Source organism: Aotus nancymaae, unplaced genomic scaffold (assembly GCF_030222135.1).
Source record: "Aotus nancymaae isolate 86718 unplaced genomic scaffold, 86718_ANA_hifiasm-v0.15.2.pri h1tg000077l, whole genome shotgun sequence".
NCBI classification, from domain to species: domain Eukaryota; kingdom Metazoa; phylum Chordata; class Mammalia; order Primates; family Aotidae; genus Aotus; species Aotus nancymaae.
Genome location: NW_026988492.1, coordinates 8,859,540 through 8,881,236, shown reverse-complemented (window position 1 = coordinate 8,881,236; position 21,697 = coordinate 8,859,540). Strand labels below are relative to the sequence as shown.

The following is a 21,697-nucleotide window of genomic DNA, read 5'->3' as shown; positions in this document are numbered from 1 at the left end:
ACTGCTCATGTGAGGGATCTAGGTTACATGCTCCTCATGAGAATCTAACTGATGCCTAATGATCTGAGGTAGAACGGTTTCATCCCCAAACCATTCTCCACCCCACCCCACCAGCCCCTGACCCACCTTTAAGTGGAAAAATTATCTTCCACGAAACGCGTCACTGCTGCCAAAAAGGTTGAGGACTGCTGCTCGGTAAGAATTGTTGATTAGGCTGGGCACAGTGGCTCACGCCTGTAATCCCATCACTTTGGGAGGCTGAGGCAGGTGGATCATTTGAGGTCAGGAGTTTGAGACCGGCCTGACCAATGCGATGAAACCCACCTGGCGAACCTGGTGAAACCCATCTCTACTAAAAATACAAAAATAAATAAATAAATAAAATTAGCCGGGCGTGGTGGTACATGCCTGTGGTCCCAGCTTCTTGGGAGGCTGGGACAGGAGAATCGCTTGAACCCAGGAGATGGAGGTCTCAGTGAGCTGAGATTATGCCACTGCACTCCAGCCTGGGTGAGAGTGAGACCCTGTCTCAAGAAAAAAAAAAAAGAATTGTTAATTAACAGCTCATACCAGTAACCGAGTAACAGCTGATTTATCTTAATCCAAGTGCAAGGCACTAAATGAGTTTAAATGAAAAAAATAGTAAGTTTTCTTCATCCGGATATACATAGGATTTTAAAGACCTAACACAGAATGACCACACTCACAAGGTGGGATGGAAGGCAAACCGTTTTCTTTTGAATAAAAAAAACCTCTTCAAAGGGCTCCCGCCAAGAGCAGAAGCCTTTGCAGTTCCCCTGAGTGACTGAGATGGGGCGTGGCGTGTGGCACCTGTCCTGTCCCAGTGTGCCCTCTTCGGTAGCACCTGTGAGTCTGAGGATTCAGTTTAGAGAAAGCCAATATGGTTTCCTCCTGAGTCCAAGGAGGACTCACGTCAGTGGAAGTAGGGAATGTTGCTCGCATGTGAAATGAGATCCCTAATACATAAAGTAACTGTGTGTTGCTGTGTACTTTAGGTGGCGCCATATCTAACATGTATGCCATGATGATCGCGCGCTTTAAGATGTTCCCGGAAGTCAAGGAGAAAGGAATGGCTGCTGTTCCCAGGCTCATTGCCTTCACGTCTGAGCATGTATGTGTTTCTGTTTCTTCCAAATTTAAGGTTATGTTCCGTAAAGCCCAAGGTGAAAGAATGATGGCTGGAAATGCATTATCCCCAGAGGTCCTCCTTCTAGGAGACCCCTTGGGAGAGAATAGAGGAGAAAGCTGAGTGGTACTATGGGGTGCCCTCCTTGACTCTTTGAAATTCAAGAAAACCTTCAAAGATAAAGAGGCAGCCTGGGCAACATAGTGAGACCCCATCTTCACAGAAAATTTAAAAAATTAGCCGGGCGTGGCAGCACAAACCTATGATCCCAGGACACTGAGGCAGGAGAATTACTTGAGCTTGGGAGGTCGAGACTACAGTGAGCTGTGATTGTACCCTTCGCTTCTGTGCAATCAAGTTGCATGTTTGGGGAAGGGGAGGAGGAGGAGAGAAGGCAGAGGGACTACAAGCTCATTTGGACCATTGTAGGCCCAGGTAATGAAAACTCCAGAGTAGCCTTTGAGACAGTTTTTCTGTTTAAAAACTCAGCCCACTGATCTGATAGATATTCTGCCCTCATGGTACATTGAGCCCTTCTTTTTTTCTTTTTTTTTTTGAGACAGTCTCGCTTTGTCACCCAGACTGTAGTGCAGCGGTGCAGTCACATCTCACTGCAGCCTCAGCCTCTTAGGTTCAAGTGATCCTTCCACCTCAGCCTCCTGGATAGCTGGGACTTCAGATGTGTATCACCATGGCTGACTAATTTTTCTATTTTTTGTAGAGCCAGGGTCTTGCAATGTTGGCTAGCCTGGTCTCAAACTCCTGGCCTCAAGTGATCCTACCACTTCGGCCTCCCAAAATGCTGAGATTAAAGGTGTGAACCACCATCATACTAAGCCTGAACCATTTAACATTCATCTTTGGCTGACTTGACCAGAGGTTTTTTTTTTGTTTTGTTTTGTTTTACCATAAAGTAATAGCACCTGGCTGGGCTCGGTGGCTCATGCCTGTAATCCCAGCACTTTGGGAGACCTAGGCAGGCAGAGCACTTGAAATCAGGAGTTTGAGACCAGCCTGGCCAACATGGTGAAACCCTGTCTCTACTAAAAATACAAAAATTAGCCAAGTGTAGTGGCACATGCCTGTAATCCCAGCTTCTCAGGAGGCTGAGGCAGGAGAATCGCCGATTGAACCTGGGAGGCAGAGGTTGCAGTGAGATGAGATCACATTACTGCATTCCAGCCTGGACAACAGAGCAACACTCCATTCTCAAAAAAAAAAAAAAAAAACAAAAAAACAAAAGAACAAAAGCATAAGACTGTTCTTTAATGATCTCTGCCTCACAGTAGCCTGGGGTCTGTAATACAGCTGCCTCAGAGACAATCAGGAAACCCACTGATGGCCAGAGAACTAGGAGACATGGAGGGAGGAAGGGTCTAGAGGGAGACTCAGGGCTCCTGTAAGGAAATGTCACTCAGGAGACGCAGGGAACCGTGATGAGTCTCAGACCCAGATCTACCATGGAATTTTTCTATTTTCTATTTTAAGTGAGGTGACTATGTGTCTCTGTGTGTCTATGTGTGTGTATCTGTAAGGTGTGTATCTGTATGTGTCTATGACAAGGAAACAGAGTGGAAACCAGCGGATACAGTTCATTACCACAGTAGTAGCCATGGAATTAAAGGAAACTAGCAATTCTATGTTAACATATATCAAAGCATCTTGTTTTCAGTCATGTTTTGGGGTTTTATTATTTTGTTAAATGCCCTTCCTCAGTGTATAGAGGTCACACTGAGCAAAGACCACAGCCTAAAATTACTTAGTATTTTACCTTTCTATTGCTGCTGGAACAAATGATCCCAAACTTTGTGGCTTACCATAACATGAATTGATTATCTTATAGTTCTGGGGGTCAGAATCTAAAATGGGGAAAGCAGGGCTGCATTCTTCCTGGAGGTTCTCTGGGAGAATCAATTTCCAGCTTCTAGAGGCCACCTACATTTTTTGGTTCATCTTCAGAACCAGCAGCGTAGCATCTTCAGATCTCTCTCGATCGATAGATAGATAGATAGATAGATAGATAGATAGATAGATAGATAGACAGATAGATAGGTAGACAGATAGATAATAGATAGATAGATAGATAGATAGATAGATAATAGAAAGATAGATACATCTGATGTCTGCTTCTACCGCCATATCTCTTTCCATCTGTGGCTCTCCTGCCTCCCCCTGTTGGACCCACTCAGATAATCCAGGATAATCCCCATCTCAAGACCCTTAACCAAATCACATCCGCAAAGTCCCTTATGCCATGTAAAGTAACATATTCACAGTATTGAAAATGAGGATGTGATTTCTGTGGCAGGGAGTATCTGTTATTGAGCCCATCCTACTTGGTACCCCACCAGGAGATTACTTCCATTTCTCAGCTTCTTGAAAGATAGAAAAATGGGATCTATTTTTCTCCTCAATTATTATTTTCCTGAAATGGGTTCAGACCTCTAAATAGTTACATGCTACTGCATTCTCAGCCTCAAAAAGTCCAGATGATCTTTTATTGGGCATCTTTCTCTTTTGGTTTCCAGGCTGTGTCCACAAGTTAAAATGAGTTTGGTCCAGCAGCAAGCCACTCTGTGCTGTCTGCCAGGCGTCTCTGGTTGGGGCATGAGCTTCTCAGCCTCATGCTTTATGTAAATTGACTGAACGTTGCCCAGAAAGGTCAAGCTATGTGGTCTGAGTATCTGAAAATAATAATTTTGCTATACCTTCTTTTCCTGATACTATAAATTCAGAGTCTACTTCCTTCTTTCTTTCTCTTTCTTTTGTTTTCTTTCTTTCTTTCTCCTTCCTTCCTCCCTTTTTCTTTCTTTCTTTCTTTCTTTCTTTCCTCTCTCTCTCTCTCTCTCTTTCTTTCTTTCTTTTCTTGACAGACTCCAGATCTCTGGAGTGCAGTGGGCCATCTCGTCTCACTGCAACCTCCATCTCTGGGCTTCAAGCAATTCTCCTGCCTCAGCCTCTGGTGCAGAGTAGCTGTATACTACAGGAACATGTCACCATGCCTGGCCGATTTTTGTGTTTTTAGTAGGACAGGGTTCCACCATGTTGGCTACGCTGGTCTTAAACTTCTGACCTCAGGCAATCCATCCACCTCTACCTCCCAAAGTGCTGGGACCACAGGTGTGAGCCACCACACCTGGATGGCTTCTTCATTTCTAAGAAAGAAACACAATTAGGCCATATAACAAGGATTTGACTCTCCCTTCTCCTTCCTGCATCTCATCCATGTGTATAATTATGAAAGATCACTTGAATTATGAAGCTTTCCTAAAATACCAATAGGTTCTAACCTTGGCCTATCATTTGGGTTATCATCGCCTTCTCATTTTTGACAAATGGATTGTTTTTTAATATATAATACCTAATATCTGACTACTATATGTCAGTTCCCAAAACACTTTCAACATATGGAACTTTGATTATCACAGCAACCTTACGGGACAAGTAGAACAGAGATTGTTATCAGCATTTTACAAATGAAGAAGCTGAAATTAGCTAGGTAGGTAGAGCCAGGATCAAACTGGGTTTACTGGTCTAAGACTAGTGAGCTCCATGCATGGACTACCACTGTAGAAACGAGATTAAAAGATTCAGCAACAGAGCTTTGTATACAGCAGCTCATCAACTGACTTAACATCTTATATCTTCCCTGATCAAATTTCCACCAGGAGCTATTTTCTTAATGTGAAACCAATGCTAATTTGTGACTCTCTCTTTCTACCAAAAACATTCTCATCATCTCATAAGGCTGGGCTGGAGGGGGTTTTCAGAGATCATTTAAAGCCACTGTGTCTGCTTGAACACTTGACCTTAACCATCCTGGACAGGTGAACTCTTAAAAGTGAGCCCTGCCTTTCAAGCTGCAGGTTAAGAGGTAACGTGATCCCCAACTAGTTCCTTCTGGGCTCTAGACTTCAGATATTATTTTCAACTCATCATTTAGTGTAGCTTCCTTCTGGCTTCAGGCCAGGCCACATACTCCCTTGGTCTTTTCAGATTTTACAATCACACTGTCTCCACCAGCTCCAGAAATAGAACTCCAGAGGCAGAAGAAAGAAAATTACCAAGTCATTTCTCAAATGCCTTTTCTCTGGCTAGACAGCATCAATCCTGGCATGGAGGCTTCTTTCCTCAGTGGCTTGGCTGACAGGGAGAAAGGTGATGGAGGGGCTGCTGTGTTGACTCAGTGAGGAGAGGGAAGCCAGGGGTTAAGACAGATGCTGCTTCGGGTGTTCTCTCTTCACGCACTTTGAGAGGCTTCCAAGGCTCAAGACTACTGGAAAATCAAATGAGAACCTTGTAAAACTCATGCCTCAGTGCCTGGGACACAGGGAGCTCTGCATAAATATCAGCCAACTTTAAAAAACAACAATCTCAGCCGGGCTGGGTGGCTCATGCCTGTAATCCCAGCACATTGGGAGGCCGAGGCAGGTGGATCACTTGAGGTCAGGCATTTGAGACCAGCCTAGCCAACATGGTGAAACTCCGTCTGTACTAAAAATACAAAAATTAGCCAGGCATGGTGGTGAGCACCTGTAATCCCAGCTACTCGGGAGGCTGAGGTAGGAGAATCACTGGAACCTGGGAAGCAGAGGTTACCATGAGCCCAGATTGCGCCATTGCACTCCACCCTCGGCGACAGAGTGAGTAAGACTCCGGAAACGAATCAAAACAAAACAAAACAGAAAACGCTTGTTTCACCGATGAAGACACCAAATTCCAGAGGTGGGAGATGCCTTGTCTAGGGCGTTTACAGCCAGTCAATGGCAGAGCCAGATGTGAAGGCTTAGCTTCTCAATGATACCAACACTACTCTTTTTAAACATTTTTTGTATTCAGTGTATTTTATTGAATTGAAAATTAATTCCTTTGATGTGTCGTCTAAGGATAGGCTCTGGAATCAGAGAAACAAGGCTGAAATATTTGGCTTTATCATGCACTAGCTGCGTGACACTGGACAAGCCACTTCATCTTGCTATGCCTCCATTTTCTGACCTGGGAAAGTCATACTAAGGCTCCTCTGATAGGATTGTTGGGAGGGTTCAATCAGACACCACCACTGAAGAGGTTAGCATAGTGCCCAGCCCAACACTGCTCTTTCAACTACTGGCTTAAATGCCCTGAACACTTCTCTCTGTCTAGCTGCTCTAAATTCATTTGTACCACCCTTTCTCAACTCCCATTTATCTTATCTTACTTTATTTTATTTTTTTATTTTGACATGGATTTTTCTCTCTGTCACCCAGGCTGGAGTACAGTGGCCATCTCAGCTCACTGCAACCTCTGCCTCCCGGGTTCAAGTGAGTCTCCTGCCTCAGTCTCCTGAGTAGCTGGGACTACAGGTGCACACCACCACACCAAGCTAACTTTTTGTATTTTTAGTAGAGACAGCTTCACTATGTTGTCCAGGCTGGTCTCGAACCCCTGACCTCAGGTGATCCACCTGCCTTGGCCTTCTAAAGTGCTGGGATTACAGGCATGAGCCACCACACCTGGCCCCATGTTAGTTATTCCTGTGCTAATATAATTTCCTGATCTACTGAACCAGGTCACACTACTGGTCCCTTCTAATCTGGCACTGAGTTTATAACTTGGCATGTTTAGAGCCGTAGAGATGGAATCAACATGGAGAGACTCTGTGGTCTTCTGCATCCAACCAGAAACTTTCAAATATTCATGAAGGGAAAGGTCATTTTGTTTTCTAAGTGACCCTTCACTCTCTCTCTGTTGCACCCCACCAAAGCTACCCACCTCTTTTCTAGACACCAATGCAGACTAGAACTTTACTTAGCTCATGAGGAAGATGAGCTACTCAGTTTTTCTGGTTGTTTGAATCAACTGTTTTCTTGCAAAACCTGAATAAGACTAAATTAAACAACTAGTATTTCTGCGGCAAGCATTTAAGAGTTCCAAGATTACTTTTCTCTAAAATACAGAATCCCAACATCTCAGAAGTGAAAGCAACCTTAAACATGCTTTGGTTTAACACATCCTTTACTGGAATCTCAACCCCTGCCCCAGATCTTCAGCCATACAAAGGCTTAGCAAAAATTAACTCAATGAGTTTTAGGGTCTCTCTTGAAAGTAGGTTCAGAGGGGAGCTAAGATCCCAGCTCAATAATTCACATCTCCTGTTCTGAATTCTTTGAAAGCCTAAACCATGAGCTCAATCCCAAATTCCTCTTATTTCTCGTGTGGCACAAGCTCTTCCTGAAATAGCTTCCATGAAACAGCATAACCTCATCTAGGAAAAATGTTCTTCATAATCATAACAGACACCGGATCTTTGGGCAAATCACCATAACTAACTCACTCCCCATTTCACACTCCAAGCCTGGCTCATGCCCACGTCTCCCGGAACCAGTTGCCAATGTTCTGCCAAGGCCCCTTGTGACCTTGGCCCACTTCTGTGGTGAGGTATTTCTCAAAATTGCTTTATTTTAGTTTAGTTTATTATTTTATTTTAGAGACAGGACTTCACTCTGTTACCCAGGCTGGAGTGCAGTGGCATGATCATGGCTCACTGCAGCTTCAAACTCCTGGGCTCAAATGATCCTTTTGTCTCAGCCTCCCAAGTAGCTGAACCTACAGGCTTGAGTCACCACATCTTCAGAAAGATGACTTTCTTTTTATTTTTTCTTTCTTTTATTTATTTATTTATTTATTTATTTTTGAGATGGAGTCTTGTTCTTGTTGCCCAGGCTGGAGTGCAATGGTGCAATCTCAACTCACTGCAACCTCCGCCTCCCAGGTTCAAGCAATGCTCCTGCCTCAGCCTCCCCAGTAGCTGGAATTACAGGCACCCGCCACCACACCTGGCTAATTTTTGTATTTTTAGTAGAGATGGGGTTTCACCATGTTGACCAGGCTGGGCTCAAACTCCTAACCTAAGTGACCCACCCGCCTCAGCCTCCCAAAGTGCCAGGATTATAGGTATGAGCCACTGTGCCCACCGAGAGAGATGACTTCACATATCATTATTGGAGAGGTTTTTAATTTCAAAAATAGATCTTTAAAAAAAAATTTTAAATGGTTACCTGTTTGGAAACAGAGCTGTTTGGGCAATTTAGAAACATGACTTCCAGAAAATGTATTGCTCCCCCTTAGGCAGAACTGACAGTGAGTGAAATTGTGAGCTAGACCCATTTACCTTCAGCACCCCTGCTCCACTGCTGCATTCCTACTTCCTTCTCACCTCAGGGCCCTCATCACTCGCATGGTATTTTCTCCTCTACCCAGTCCCATCCAAACCTCCTCTCAGGAAAGAGCCCGAAAGCCATACTGAGATGTAAGCGATAAGTGAGACCTCCCCATTGCCTCTCCTGGGGATATTCCCATTGCAATCGGAGGCAAAGGCATGAGGCGGTGAGGCACAAGCCAGCCACTGTGCAGAGAGATGCTCCCTTTATTCCTTCCTTTCTTCCTTTAGTGCTGCAGGCACCAGGCATTGCTTCTGGCACGGGGGAGAGAGCAGTGGGCAGAACATACCCAGTGCCTGCTTTCAGGGAGCGTCCTTGGCGCTGGGAGAGAAAGCGAGGGGAAGGGGCCCCTGAGATCCATCCACACCAGGTGACAGATGTTCCCTTGTTCCTAGTGCCAGGTCAAAAGTGACTGGACAGACTTATTGTTCTCCAGGTTAGTGATAAAGCCCATGAACTTTGGAATTGATGAAATGGTAACAGGCCCTGCTCTGCCACCTCCCATGGCGTGTCCCTTTATCTCCTCTTCATCTGTAAAATGGGGATGATGTTACCCGGCTCCTGCAGTTGTGGGGAGGATGAAGCAAGATGATACGTGGGAAGGGTACTGCACTGCGCGTGGCTCTCGGTGAGCCCCTCACAGATGACACTGTCATTACAGGAGCTGAGCCCACCCAGGAGGGGAGACAGAGGCAGCAGGGAGAGTGGAGTTGAGGACAGTGATTTCCTTAAGAGGGATGTGCCCTTGCCCCCAAAGTGCCAGATCCACTCAAGGATCCATGGCCTTGGGAGAGTCTAGATGCTACTTGTATAATATTGGGATTTCCCTACGTACTCCATATGGTATATATTTATTTTAAGAAATAAAGTGAGTTATTTGAGCATGGTGGCTCACGCCTGTAATCCCAGCAATTTGGGAGGCTGAAGTAGGTGGATCACCTGAGGTCAGGGGTTCAAGACCAGCCTGGCCAACATGATGAGACTCTGTCTTTACTAAAAATACAAAAATTAGTCAGTCATGGTGGTGGCACCTATAATCCCAGCTACTTGGGAGGCTGAGGCAGGAGAATTGCTTGAACCGAGGATGTGAAGGTAGCAGTGAGCTGAGATCATGCCACTGCACTCAAGGGTGATAAGGCAAGACTCCGTCTCAAACACACACACACACACATGTACGTGCACACACACACACAGAGCGAGAGAGAGAGAGTGAGAGAGAGAAGAAAGAGTGAATTGACATGAATTTTGTTTGAAAATTTCAAAATGCCACTCAAGGTGAGGAGGGAGACCTGAGGACAGTATCACATTAGGTAGGAGGATGGTAGGATAGGAAGTAGGAAGGGCTACCCTTTTGGGGAATAGCCCAAAAAATGATATGTAAGATGTCTCACGTGCCACAGCTACACTGCTCTCATCAGTTCTGCCAAGAGAAGCTTCGTCATTGCACCTGAACAAACCATGGCTCAGCGTGAGAAAGTAATTTGCCTAACTAGAAGCAGGTGTCAAACCCTCATCATTGTGCCTCACGTCACCTCTTTCCATTACACACTTTCATTCACTCTTCGTGAGCCACATATCATGGAAATCACTGTTGTCCACAGAGATCAAAATGACTGAAGACATACTCAGTACTGATGTTTACATTTGTCACTGAAGATCATTCTTGGATCTCTTTTCATTTAAACTGATCTGGTACACATCATTCCTTTCATTCAACACCTATTTAGGGTACAAGCTCACAGTGGGGCCACCTTGATCTACTAGTCAGAACTGAATGTGATGAATAAGATAGCAGCTTCACAGACGTGCCTGTGTACAGATCCACGTCACCTGTGAGTCACACAGAGTCTCTAAAAATGTGTCTGAAATGTGTCTGGGTGGTCACCTCCCCTCCAGATCATAATAATTAGAAACCAATGAGGTGATCTTCCAGAGCACAAGCTTCTTTGTAAATCCAGTGCTTTAGCAAGAGGCTGTTCTTTCAGGCCAGTTGGCAAGCAGAAGTAAGGACAGAGACAATCAGTCTTTCTAAGGCAGCTCTAACTATCATTTCCCTCAAATCTTAGGGTGTATTGTATAGGAGCAAGCGAATGGAGGTGTCAGAGGGGTGTGAAGGAGGAGGGCAAGGGAATAAGGTTAGAACTGCAATTGCTGAAAGACTGGGGGGACCATGAAGCATGAGGAAGGGTCAAAGAGGGAGATTCCAGCTCATTGATAGGCTGGGCTTTGAGATCTGCTTGTTGGGGACGATGTATAAGATTCCCATTCACTTCTGTTCATTGTTCCTCCCCACATATCCACTAATTCCACCCATGAAGGGTGTTGGTACAAAAGAATCAAGGCTGAGGACAATTGATCAGTGATGGATCTCAGAGCTGGACGGTAGAATGCTTGATAGGATGTCAGAAGAGTTAAGAGCTAAGATTTCCCAGCCAATGTGTCCTTTCTCTTTATTTGAAGTCTGTGTTTCTTCTTTCCTCCCCTGAGCAGCTGGCCTGGTTAGGAGGACCCCACAGTTGCCTCCAGTTTGGGCAGGACCCCATCTTAGGCCTTCTGGTACAGGTGCCAGGAAGACCCCTGGACTTACTTTCAGAATGGGCCTTATATTCAAGGCATTGGGGTCCACGGAGTCCACCATGGTCTGGCTCCGACCATCAGAGTCACATGTAAACATTGGGATTTATGGCCAGACAGTTACGGCAATAAATAGTGACATTTATCTGGACTTGTTCTCTGATTATGTGGTCAACAAATTCAACAAATATTTGTCAACTATACTCTGTGACAAAGTCTTCGCCCTCATGCAGCCTCCTATGTTCTCGTAGTGGACACAGAGTAAATAAGTATTTGCAATAATGTCATGTGGTGATGAGATTAGGGATTAGGTCAGCTATTTTATAGGATGGTCATGAAAATATCTCTGTGTGGAGGTGATATGTGAGCAGAGACCCACATTGAATGAGGGAGGAAACCATATAAGTATCTGAAGGAAGATTTTCCGGGAAAATGAATTATAAGTACAAAGACCCAGAGGCATGAACAAGTTTAGCAAGCTCAGAGAAGATAAGGAAGGCCAACGTACCAGGTAGACAGAGCGAGGGGAACGAAGACAGAAAATGACGTAGGGGAGGTATCCAGGCACTGAGGACTGTACTAATAATCTGTGTCCTCCAGGCCCAGCAGAGGCTTGTCCCTGAAACCCTGTGATCTGTTAGGCAGTCGAATCTCAGTCTCAGTTAAATATTTGGATGCAACTAGCAATGGCTTTAAAGAATTGATACAGCTTTCCAGATTTCTTATCTCAATTCTAATAGAGGAAGAGAAACTGACATGACAAGATTCTAAATTAGTTTGTCTCAGAGTTTTCTACCACTCACCTTATTCTCCCACCATCCCTAAAGGGATTAGATTTACTGTCCCCATTAAAGAGTGAAGGAGCTCGTTCTGCACCCTCCGGTCTAGGGCTAGGTGGGATGGGGCACTGCCCTCTCCAGCCTGATGCGCTCCTTCTCACTCACTATTACGCTGGATAATCTCATCCCACTCAAACCCAGAAAGCCTGCTTATTTTTTTAATTACAAGTACTTATAATTATAAAATCCCTTATTTATTTGTGCATGTAACCTGTGTCTGGCTTACATTTACACACACACACACACACACACACACCCCTATATATATGTATGTATATATATATGTGTATATATGTATTTTTTTTCTTTTTTCTTTTTTGAGGTGGAGTCTTGCTCTTGTCGCCCAGGCTGGAGTGCAGTGAGTGGCACAATCTCGGCTCACTGCAACCTCCACCTCTCAGGTTGAAATGAGTCTCCTGCCTCAGCCTCCCAAGTAGCTGTGACTACGGATGCTTGCCACCACGCCCAGCTAATTTTTTGTATTTTTAGTAAAAACATGGTTTTACCGTGTCAGCCAGGATGGTCTCAATCTCCTGACCTCATGATCCACCTGCCTCGGCCTTCCAAAGTGCTGGGGTTACAGGCGTGAGCCACCACGCCCAGCCACATGTGTATTTTTAATAGAGAAATTACTCTTCCTTGGGAGGCTGAGGTGGGCAGATCACTTGAGGTCAGGGGTTCAAGAACAGCCTTGCCAACATGGTGAAACTCTGTCTCTACTAAAAATATGAAAATTAGCCAGGCATGGTGGTGTACACCTATAATCCCAGCTACTCAGGAGGCTGAGGCAGGGGAATCGCTTAAATCCAGGGGACCGTGGTTGCAGTGAGCTGAGATCAAGCTGCTGCACTCCAGCCTGGCCAACAGAGCAAGACTCCATCTCAGAGAGAGAGAGAGAGAGAGAGAGAGAGAAATCACTCTTCATCAACTTTGAATTTTTCATTTAGTAGAAAATAAAAGTTACATGAGTTTTAATATCTGTGGCCCTTAAATAGAAATATGATTTAGTCCTAAATAAGCACTGGATTCTATTATCAAGCCTCTACTGTAATCTATCCCAAATCCAGGGAGGGGAGGAGGGTGTTCTCATTGGCTTATTCCCCATTCTATTGAAGAATGACTGATTATTACAAGAGTCTTGATTATTTGGGGACAAATTTGAATTCCTGTAGCTTTCAAGTTTTGTTCAGAATTTTGTCTTCTGAAGCCATTAAAGAGTAAAAGAGCTCATGCCTCACCCTCCCATCTAGGGCTAGGTGGAATAGGGTGCCGCCCTCTCCAGCCTGATGTGCTCCAGAGCAGCTGATCCCCCAATCCCAGCCCAGGCACAGCCCTTTACCTGAAGGCCACCCACGTCACATATCCCTAATGCCTTCTGCTCATGGCCAGACACCCTCTAGGTTCTCTCTAGACACCTGCTTTCCAGCCTTCTCAGCATCCAGGCAGTTGCTCTTCAGACACTGTTCTCCTCTGGTTCATCAACAAGTAGTTGCATTCAACGTGGTGCTAAGGAATAAAAATGACTGTCCACATGTTGTCTTGCCAGCCCAGAGAGACATGCCATTTAAGCTACCTTCACTGTTTCTCCCTCATTAGGTAGATTGCTTTTTCCTCTCAAGTTTCTTCCTCTCCATGGGTCCCTTGCTATTTGTGAACAACATTAAGCTATTTCTCTGCTCCCTTTCCTCAAAATATAAACAGACTCGATGTTTGCTACCTAATTTTCTTTTTCATGCCTCATCTCACCTTTGTTCCCTGTCTTTAAGCTTTCTATTTGGGCACGTGTTTTTCTTTAAATTTGCAGCATTTGGTGCCATGATCAATTATCCTGGGTAATTGCTCCTCATTTAAGAACCCCTATTCTTTCTCATTAAAGACCAGACAAGAATATGTCCTCCCATTGACCAGGTGCACCAGATCTCTTACTTATCTCCAGTTCGCCCTTTTGCAGTTTAGTGCTTAAGAGCTCATTCACAGAGGGGAGTAATTTGAGTGGCTTGCCTGGCTTGCTTAGTCGGGGCAGCTGGCTGTTCTGTTCTGTTCCCTCTGTCTGTAATAGACTTAGCTTGCCTCTGAGCTCCTTCTCTTCAGGGTCGCCCAGGGCTCTGCTAAATGCACAAAAAAGAACATTTTTTTCTTTTTTTTTTTTTGGTGGGGGAGGTCATGTATCTTTACAAACCTTGATCTAATTAAGCTTTCTCCTCTAGTTTCCAGGTGTCTCCGTAATGACTGTCCACTTTCTCATTCTGAGGTTGGAAAATGAGGCTAATGGCCCTTTCTCATTGCTTCTAGCTGCACTGGGCTTGTCAAACTCCACAGCTCTTTGATTGGTCATCATTCTTTGCTGCTGTTAGAAATGTGATTTCTTGGTGATGAGACATACCCCCTAAAAATATGTGTTAAGAGTTTCCATGCTGTGTGTTTGAGAATTCAGATGAGTACAAAAGTGGGTATTCAAAGAGAGAGGTCCCTCTGTGGATCCGTAACTTAAAATTCTAGTCAGCAGCCCTTTGGAGATGTAAATTGAGGAAGCAGCTCTCCTTTCGGACAGCTTAATGATCTGTAGTTAATAGTAAGAGGCTGATGGGCAGATGCAGTACAGCTGGGCTTAGGTTAGCCTTTCTCAGCAATCAAATGGCACAGTGATTACAACCATTGAGACACGCAGTCCTACCCGGAATCATAACCAAAGGCACAAAGACTTCAGTGGGAGGTTGGCAGTGTGGCCTGCTCTGTACACACAGACAAGTCATTCTGCCCCAGCCAGTAATTGATGCCTCTTTTTTAAAGACTGACTCAGGCTTGGCAGTTGCCTCTGCAACAAATAGCCCCTGCAGCAACTCTGGGATAAAGAGTGCTAGATTTGGCGTCGCTTGGGAGAAACTGAGTGTAACTTCTCGGTAACGAATAAGCAATACAATACATAGCTGCTGGAGGTGGTTGATGTATTCTTATGCCTTGTATTTAAAATTAGGCTTGTAGTTACTGTGTGTTGAGTTATCGAATCCATTTACAATTTCCAGCGTCTTTCCAACATCCCTCAAAAATCCCTACAGGAACAAAAAATAAATAACCCCATTCAAAAATGGGCAGAGGACTTAAATAGACATTTCTCCAGAGAAGAAGTACAAATGGCCCCTAAGCACATGATGCTAAGCACAAGATGTTCAACATCACTGGTCATTAGGGAAATGCAAATCCGAAGCTTAATGAGTTGCCATCTCTCATTCATTAGGATGACTATTATCAAAAAACAGAAAATTACGATTGTTGGTGAGGATGTGGAGAAATCAGAAACCTTGTGCGCCAAGAGCGGGAATGTAAAACGGCACAGCCACGGCGGAACACTGTATGGATGTTCCTCAAAAAGTTAAAAATAGAAGTGCTGTATGATCCAGCACGTCCACTTCTAGGTAGCTACTCAAAGCAATTGAAAGCAGAGTCTGGAAGGGGCGGCTGTACCCCCATGTGTCACAGTAGCTTATTCACAACAGCCGCAAGGTAGAAGCAACCTGTGTCTATAAATGTGGTATGTACATGCAATAAAATGTCATTCCGCCTTAAAAACTCATGCTACAACATGGATGAGCCTTGAGGACATTATACTAAGTGAAATAAGCCAGTCACAAAAAGTCAAATACTGTGAGTTCCACTTACATGGGGTACCTAGAGTAGTCAAATTCAGAGACAGAAAATGAAATGGTGGTTTTCAGGTGCTGGGGTGAGGAGAATGTTTAACGGGTATGGAGTTCTAGTTTTGCCAGATGAAAAGAGTTCTGAAGATGGATGCAGGTGATGGTTTGCATAACACTGAATATCCTTAAAGTCACTGAAATGTAGACTTAAAAATGGTTGATAAGGCTGGGCATGGTGGCTCGTGCCTGTAATCCCACCACTTTGGGAGGGTGACGTGGGCGGATCACCTGAGGTCAGGAGTGTGAGACCAGTCTGGCCAACATGGTGAAACCCCATCTCTACCAAAAATACCGAAAACTAAGCCAGGCATAGTGTCAGGCACCTGTAATCCCAGCTACTCGGGAGGCTGGGGCAGGAGAATTACTTGAATCTGGGAGTGAGGGTTGCAGTGAGCCAAGATTGTACCATTGCACTCCAGCCTGGGCGACAAGAGCAAAACTCCATCTCAAAAAAAAAAAGTTACTAACACAGAGTGGGGCCAGTTGAGGGGCAGGGTGGGTGGGGAGAGCATTAGGAAAAATAGCTAACGCATGCTGGGCTTAATACCTATGTGATGGGTTGGTAGGTACAGCAAACCACCATGGCACATGTTTACCTATGTAACAAACCTGCACATGTACCCTGGAACTTAAAATAAAAATAAAAAATAATTAAATAAAAATGATTTAGGTGGTATTTAAGTTATGTTTGTTTCACTACAGTTTTTTAAAAAGCACAAGTGAAGGATGCCATCTTCTCTCAGCAGCCCAGGCTTTGGAGGAAGACTAGAAATCAAAGGAGAAAAGGAAAACAGAAAACAAACAGTCAATGGAATGGATCTTGTCTTTATATGGAACTAATTGCAAATATATGTATTTTTCTTACAGAGTCATTTTTCTCTCAAGAAGGGAGCTGCAGCCTTAGGGATTGGAACAGACAGCGTGATTCTGATTAAATGTGATGAGAGGTGAGAATGCATCTCTAACTCTTGTTGGTTAGCAGTTTGCTAATTCCACACAAGTAGTGCCTTTCGGCCTGAAAATAGGAGAGGACCATGGGGCAGCAAGTCGGCCTCCCTCCCAGCCTTTGCCACTCTTTGTTTCTTTTTAACGTGGGCTCCTGCTTCTAGTGCTCAGATGTGGTTCCTTGACGCCATGGAGTCTTCCATGTCAAGGAGTCAAGGGAGATTCAGCCCTTGACTCAATCTAAACCTTTGTTAAATCAATCAGAATATTCAACACCAAGAAAGTGCAGAAGGACATTCATCACCTAGGCACGTTAGCAACAGCAGGCAATTTGAGCACTGATTTGTGGAGGTGTCATCACTTTGGGCACCGTAGATTGTGTAAGCTTGATGGGGTGATTACAGGAGGGGGTGCAGTTTAGGGAGCAGGAGGTAAATAATGCACCAGCAACTCAACAACTGGAACCAAAGGACTCAGGAAAAATCTCTGTCTTAATTGACACCCGAACTTCATAGGCACTCTGGGATTCAGAGTGGTGTTTTGTGGGGGAGATTTAAAAGCACTTTGAGGATGTCCACATAAAGTAGCACCGACCTATAGGCCTGAAACCTACTAAAAATTAGATTCAGTCTCTAAAGTTTGAGTAAGAATTTTCACTAAATTTAAAGGAAGCCATCCATTAGCCATTTATTTATTGGTATTTATTAGTCAGATGTGTACTGATTGCCCACCATGTCTCCAGGCTCTAGAAAAGCATAATATGGTGGTCCTGGTTCCCTGCAGGATGTGAGCCAGGTGGGAAGAGGCACTTGTCAGGAGATGGTTACATGGTTGAACTGCATGGCACAAAGTGTACATTTGAACATTGAGAAGACATAGAAAGCATCATGCAACAGGCAGGAATTGAGCTGGATTTTTGAAATTAGAAGTGAGTTGGATAAGTGGAGGGAGAGGCGAGGGCAGGTGCAGAAGATCAAATACCAGCAGCAAAGCCGTTACAGGAAAGGGTCCCAATACAGACCCCAAGACAGTGTTCTTGGATCTCGCACAAGAAGGAATTCAGGGCGAGTCCAGAGAATAAAGTGAAAGTGAGTTTATTAGGAAAGTAAAGGAATAAAAGAACGGCTAGCCCATACACAGGGCAGCCTGGAGGCTGCTGGTTGCCCATTTTTATGGTTATTTCTTGACGATAAACGAGGGGTGGATTATTCATATCTCCCCATTTTAGACAGTATAGGGTAACTTCCTGACATTGTCATGACGTTCTAAACCGTCGTGGTGCTGGTGAGAGTGTAGCAGTGAGGAGGATGACCAGAAGTCACTCTCATGGCCATCTTGGGTTTGGTGGGTTTTGGCAAGGTCTTTATGACCTGTCTCTTGTGCTGACCTCCTATCTCATCCTGTGACTTAGAATGCCTTCACTGTCTGGGAATGCAGCCCAGTAAGTCTCAGCCTCAGTTTCCCCAGCCCCTATTCAAGATGGAGTTGCTCTGCTTCACATGCCTCTGACAAACCACAGAAGGAGGAACGAGTGCCTTGCAGGGCTCTAGAAGCCAAGCCTTAGCAGAGGCATGGGGAAGAGGCAGCCATGACAAATACCATTGTTTATATGGAATTCAGAAAGCTCTAAAAATCCAGCTGGGCACAGTGGCTCACGCCTGTAATCCTAATACTTTGAGAGGCTGAGGCAGGCAGATCACTTGAGGTCAGGAGTTCAAGACCAGCCTGGCCAACATGGTGAAACCCTGCCTCTACTGAAAATACAAAAATTAGCTGGGCATGGTGGTGTGTGCCTGTGGTCCCAGCTACTTAGGAGGCTGAAACAAGAGAATCACTTGAACCCAGGAGATGGAGGTTGCAGGGAGCCGAGATCATGAAAGTGCACTCCAGCCTGGGCAACAAAGCAAGACTCCATTTCAAATGAAAAAAAAAAGAAAGAAAGCTCTAAAAACAGCCATGTTTACCTCTGTTACTGAACCAAACTGAGGTTTGTTCGCCAGCAGCAGTGAGGCCAAACATCCACACGGAGGGTTACAGCAGAAGGAAGGAGGACATTTATTTGCAAGGCTCCAAGCAAGGAGAATTGAATGCTCATGCTTAAGACTTGACCTCCCCAATGGCGTGCAGGTAGGGGTTTTTAAAGGCAGGGATAATTTCATGAAGGCCGAAGTTACAGGCAAATTACAAATCAATACATGGAGGTTACACATCAGTTTGGCCCGAAAGGGTGGGATATCTTGAAGGGGGGAATTACAGGACATAGGTGAATTCAGAGGTTTTCTGATTTGCAGTGGGTTGAGAAGGAGAAGGCTTTGTTTAACAATTTGGGGTCAGCAGAAAAGAATGCTAGCTCTGGCTCAGAGGTGTGCCTCCCTCCAGGCCCTTCAGGAAGAAATTCAGAACAAAGAAAGGTGGTTAGAGTTCAGACCTCAGTTTCCCCTCATCTGAGGTCTATGATCCATTTAGTAGGAGTCCTGGAGTCCTGGCTTCTGAAAAACAACCCAAGGACATATGTTAAGATGTTACCTTTAGTTTCTACAGGGAATCAAATATCCTGTGCTTCTAAATTGCTCGGCTATTGCTTTAAGGATATATGTTAAGATGTTACCTTTAGTTTCTAGCTTTTGTTGTTGTTGTTTTAGACGGAGTCTTGCTCTGTTGCCCAGGCTGGAGTACAGTGGTGTGATCACTGCTCACTGCAACCTCTGCCTCCCAGGTTCAGGCATTTCTCCTGCCTCACTCTCTGAGTAGCTGGAATTACAGGCATCTGCCACCACACCCAGCAAACTTTTTTGTATTTTTAGTAGGGACAGGGTTTCACTATCTTGGCTAGGCTGGTTTCAAACTCCTGACTTCAAGTGATCCACCCACCTCAGCCTCCCAAAGTGCTAGGATTACAGGCGTGAGCCACCATGCCCAGCCTTATCTTTAGTTTCTATAGGGAATCAAATATCCTGCGGTTCTAACTTCCTCGGAAGTTGCTGGTTTACTTCTCGGGGCTAGCTAGTGCCTGGAATTTCCCTTGAAGGAACCCGTTTCCCTTTATTTCCAGACTTAGGAATGTTACCTGAAGGCCACTAGAAGGGCTTCCTGCCACACTCAGCTCTGGGTGATGAGGTTAAAGAAGCTTACCACTTTCTTGTTTACACCTTTTTATATTGCCTGGTTTTGTTTGTTGACAGAGAACAACCTTTGCAATGGGGGTCGGGGGAAGGTGGGGGAGATTTTTTTTTTGGTGGGGGGCAAGGGGAGCTAAAGTTAGGATTTAAGCTGGATAGGTCTGGAAATGAGGTAACTGGAAAGAATTTTCATTAAAGAAGAACATGTTCCCAAAGTGGAACACGGTTCTTAGTTAAAACAAAAAAACAAAGTTATAGTAAATCTTTATTTGTTTGGACTACATTCTCTTAGAATTGAAAATCAAAAAGCATTTTAATTTTATTAAATATACTATAAAAATGGAATAAGATAAGGTAATACAAAATTTCAGTTCACCGTGGCTTACATTTTGATGTGAAGTATTATAACTAAACGAGAATCTTCCATTTTGTAAAAATTACTTATTAAAGTAATGAGTGAAGCCGCCCTTCAGGAGGCGAAAAAGCGAGAGGATCTCCAGTCAGGAAGGCCAGTGGAAGGCTCTAGCAATAGACAGGCATTAATGATAAAAGGATAGAGCGAGGCAAACACAATTTGGAAAAGAAAATAAATTGCCTCTTTTTTGTTTTTGGTGGCCGGGAATGGAATCTCGCTCTGTCGCCCAGGCTGGAGTGCAATGGCACAATCTTGGCTCACTGCAACCTCTGCTTCCTGGTTCCTGGGTTCAAGCAATTATTTTCCTCAGTTTCTCAGGTAGCTGGGACTACAGGTGCACGCAACCACACCTGGCTATAGTTTTTGTATTTTTAGTAGAGATGGGAATTCACCATGTTGGCCAGGCTGGTCTTGAACTCCTGGCCTCAAACAATCTGCCCACCTTGGCCCCTCCCAAAGTGCTGGTATTACAAACGTGAGCCACCGTGCCCGGCCTGCCTCATATTTTTAAGGCTACCAGTGTTCCTCACTAGCAGGTACTTAAGAATTGAGATTTGAGGAAAAAAACTGGCTTTTAAAAATGTGAAGAATAAATGCTTAGATGACTAAAACTTTCTTAATCTGTAGTTGATCTGTTATGAGTGAGGAGCCTGGAGTTCAGGGAAGAATCACCTAGAGGGGCCATGGCCCACTGGCCTAGGCAGTCTTCCTCGCTAGCCTCAGCAGCTGGCATTCTCCAGTGAATCCCAGGGGGCTGAGAGGTGACTGGCAGAGCGGTAGGGGCTCTTGACTCCAGTCTTCAAAGCATCGGTATCACTGCTTCTACTACCCTGAAAATCCGGTGTGACAGTAGAAGTGGTCTTGGATGGGCCCACCAAGCCAGCCAGCTGGGTTGTCATGGGAATAAGAGGCCGGCCTGAGGACATCTGACTGTCTGAAGGCATCGCTCTGCTGGCAAGAGAAGTGCAGGCCTGGAAGAAGGAAGATCAAGAAGGGAAAACAGAGGAGTAGTGGGGAAAGGGACCATGGACAGGGCTGCCAGGACAGAGGCAGGTGGGGTTTGCCATGCACCACCAGGAGACCAGGAGGGCAGGGAAGGAGGCAGGAGGGGGATGGAGAGCCAGTGGGGCCTACGATCAGTGACTGGCCAGGGGGCCTCAAACGTGAAAGTCAAAGAATTTTATTTCAACAATTACTTTTTTAAGACATGAGGTCTTGCTCTTCACCTAGGCTGGAGTGCAGTAGAGTGCAGTAGCTCACTGCAACCTTGAATTCCTAGACTCAAGCAATTCTCCCCTATCAGCTTCCCCAGTAGCTGGGACTACAGGCCCACGCTGCTATACCCAGCTCATTTTTGTTTGTTTGTTTTGGAGTTGGAGTCTCACTCACTATGTTGCCTAGGATGGTCTTGAACTTCTAGCCTCAAATAATCCTCTCATTTCACTCTCCCAAGTGGCTGGGATGAGTCATCACACCCTGCTTAATTCAACAATTTTAGAAGTCATTAGAACAACTGAAATAGAATGCTAAAACGTATGCTTTTTTCAGAAATGGCTCACTCTCTAGTGTCCCTGTCTACTCACATACACCCCTTGGGAGAGACAGAGGGAAAGGGGCCCCTGAGCAGCTAGGGCTGGGGGCTTTTTCCCTTTCTGCTCCTGAGCTTTGTGGGAGGGGGAAGGAGGAAGGGCCAGGAGAGGAAGGAGAAAGAAAGAAGGAAACGGGAAAGGGCAAGCAGGGTAAGAAATAAAAGGTGGAAAAATA

General features: G+C 44.9%; 1 protein-coding gene across 1 annotated transcript in view; it reads left to right on the top strand.

Moving 5' to 3' along the window:
• Positions 1–21,697, top strand: part of GAD2 (glutamate decarboxylase 2) — a 98,451-nt gene that overhangs the window by 12,444 nt on the left and 64,310 nt on the right. Inside the window, exons 7-8 of the mRNA XM_021664983.2 lie at positions 1,017–1,132; positions 16,322–16,401. Coding sequence (XP_021520658.1) covers positions 1,017–1,132; positions 16,322–16,401 — 196 coding nt within the window. The remainder of the gene's footprint in view (positions 1–1,016; positions 1,133–16,321; positions 16,402–21,697) is intronic.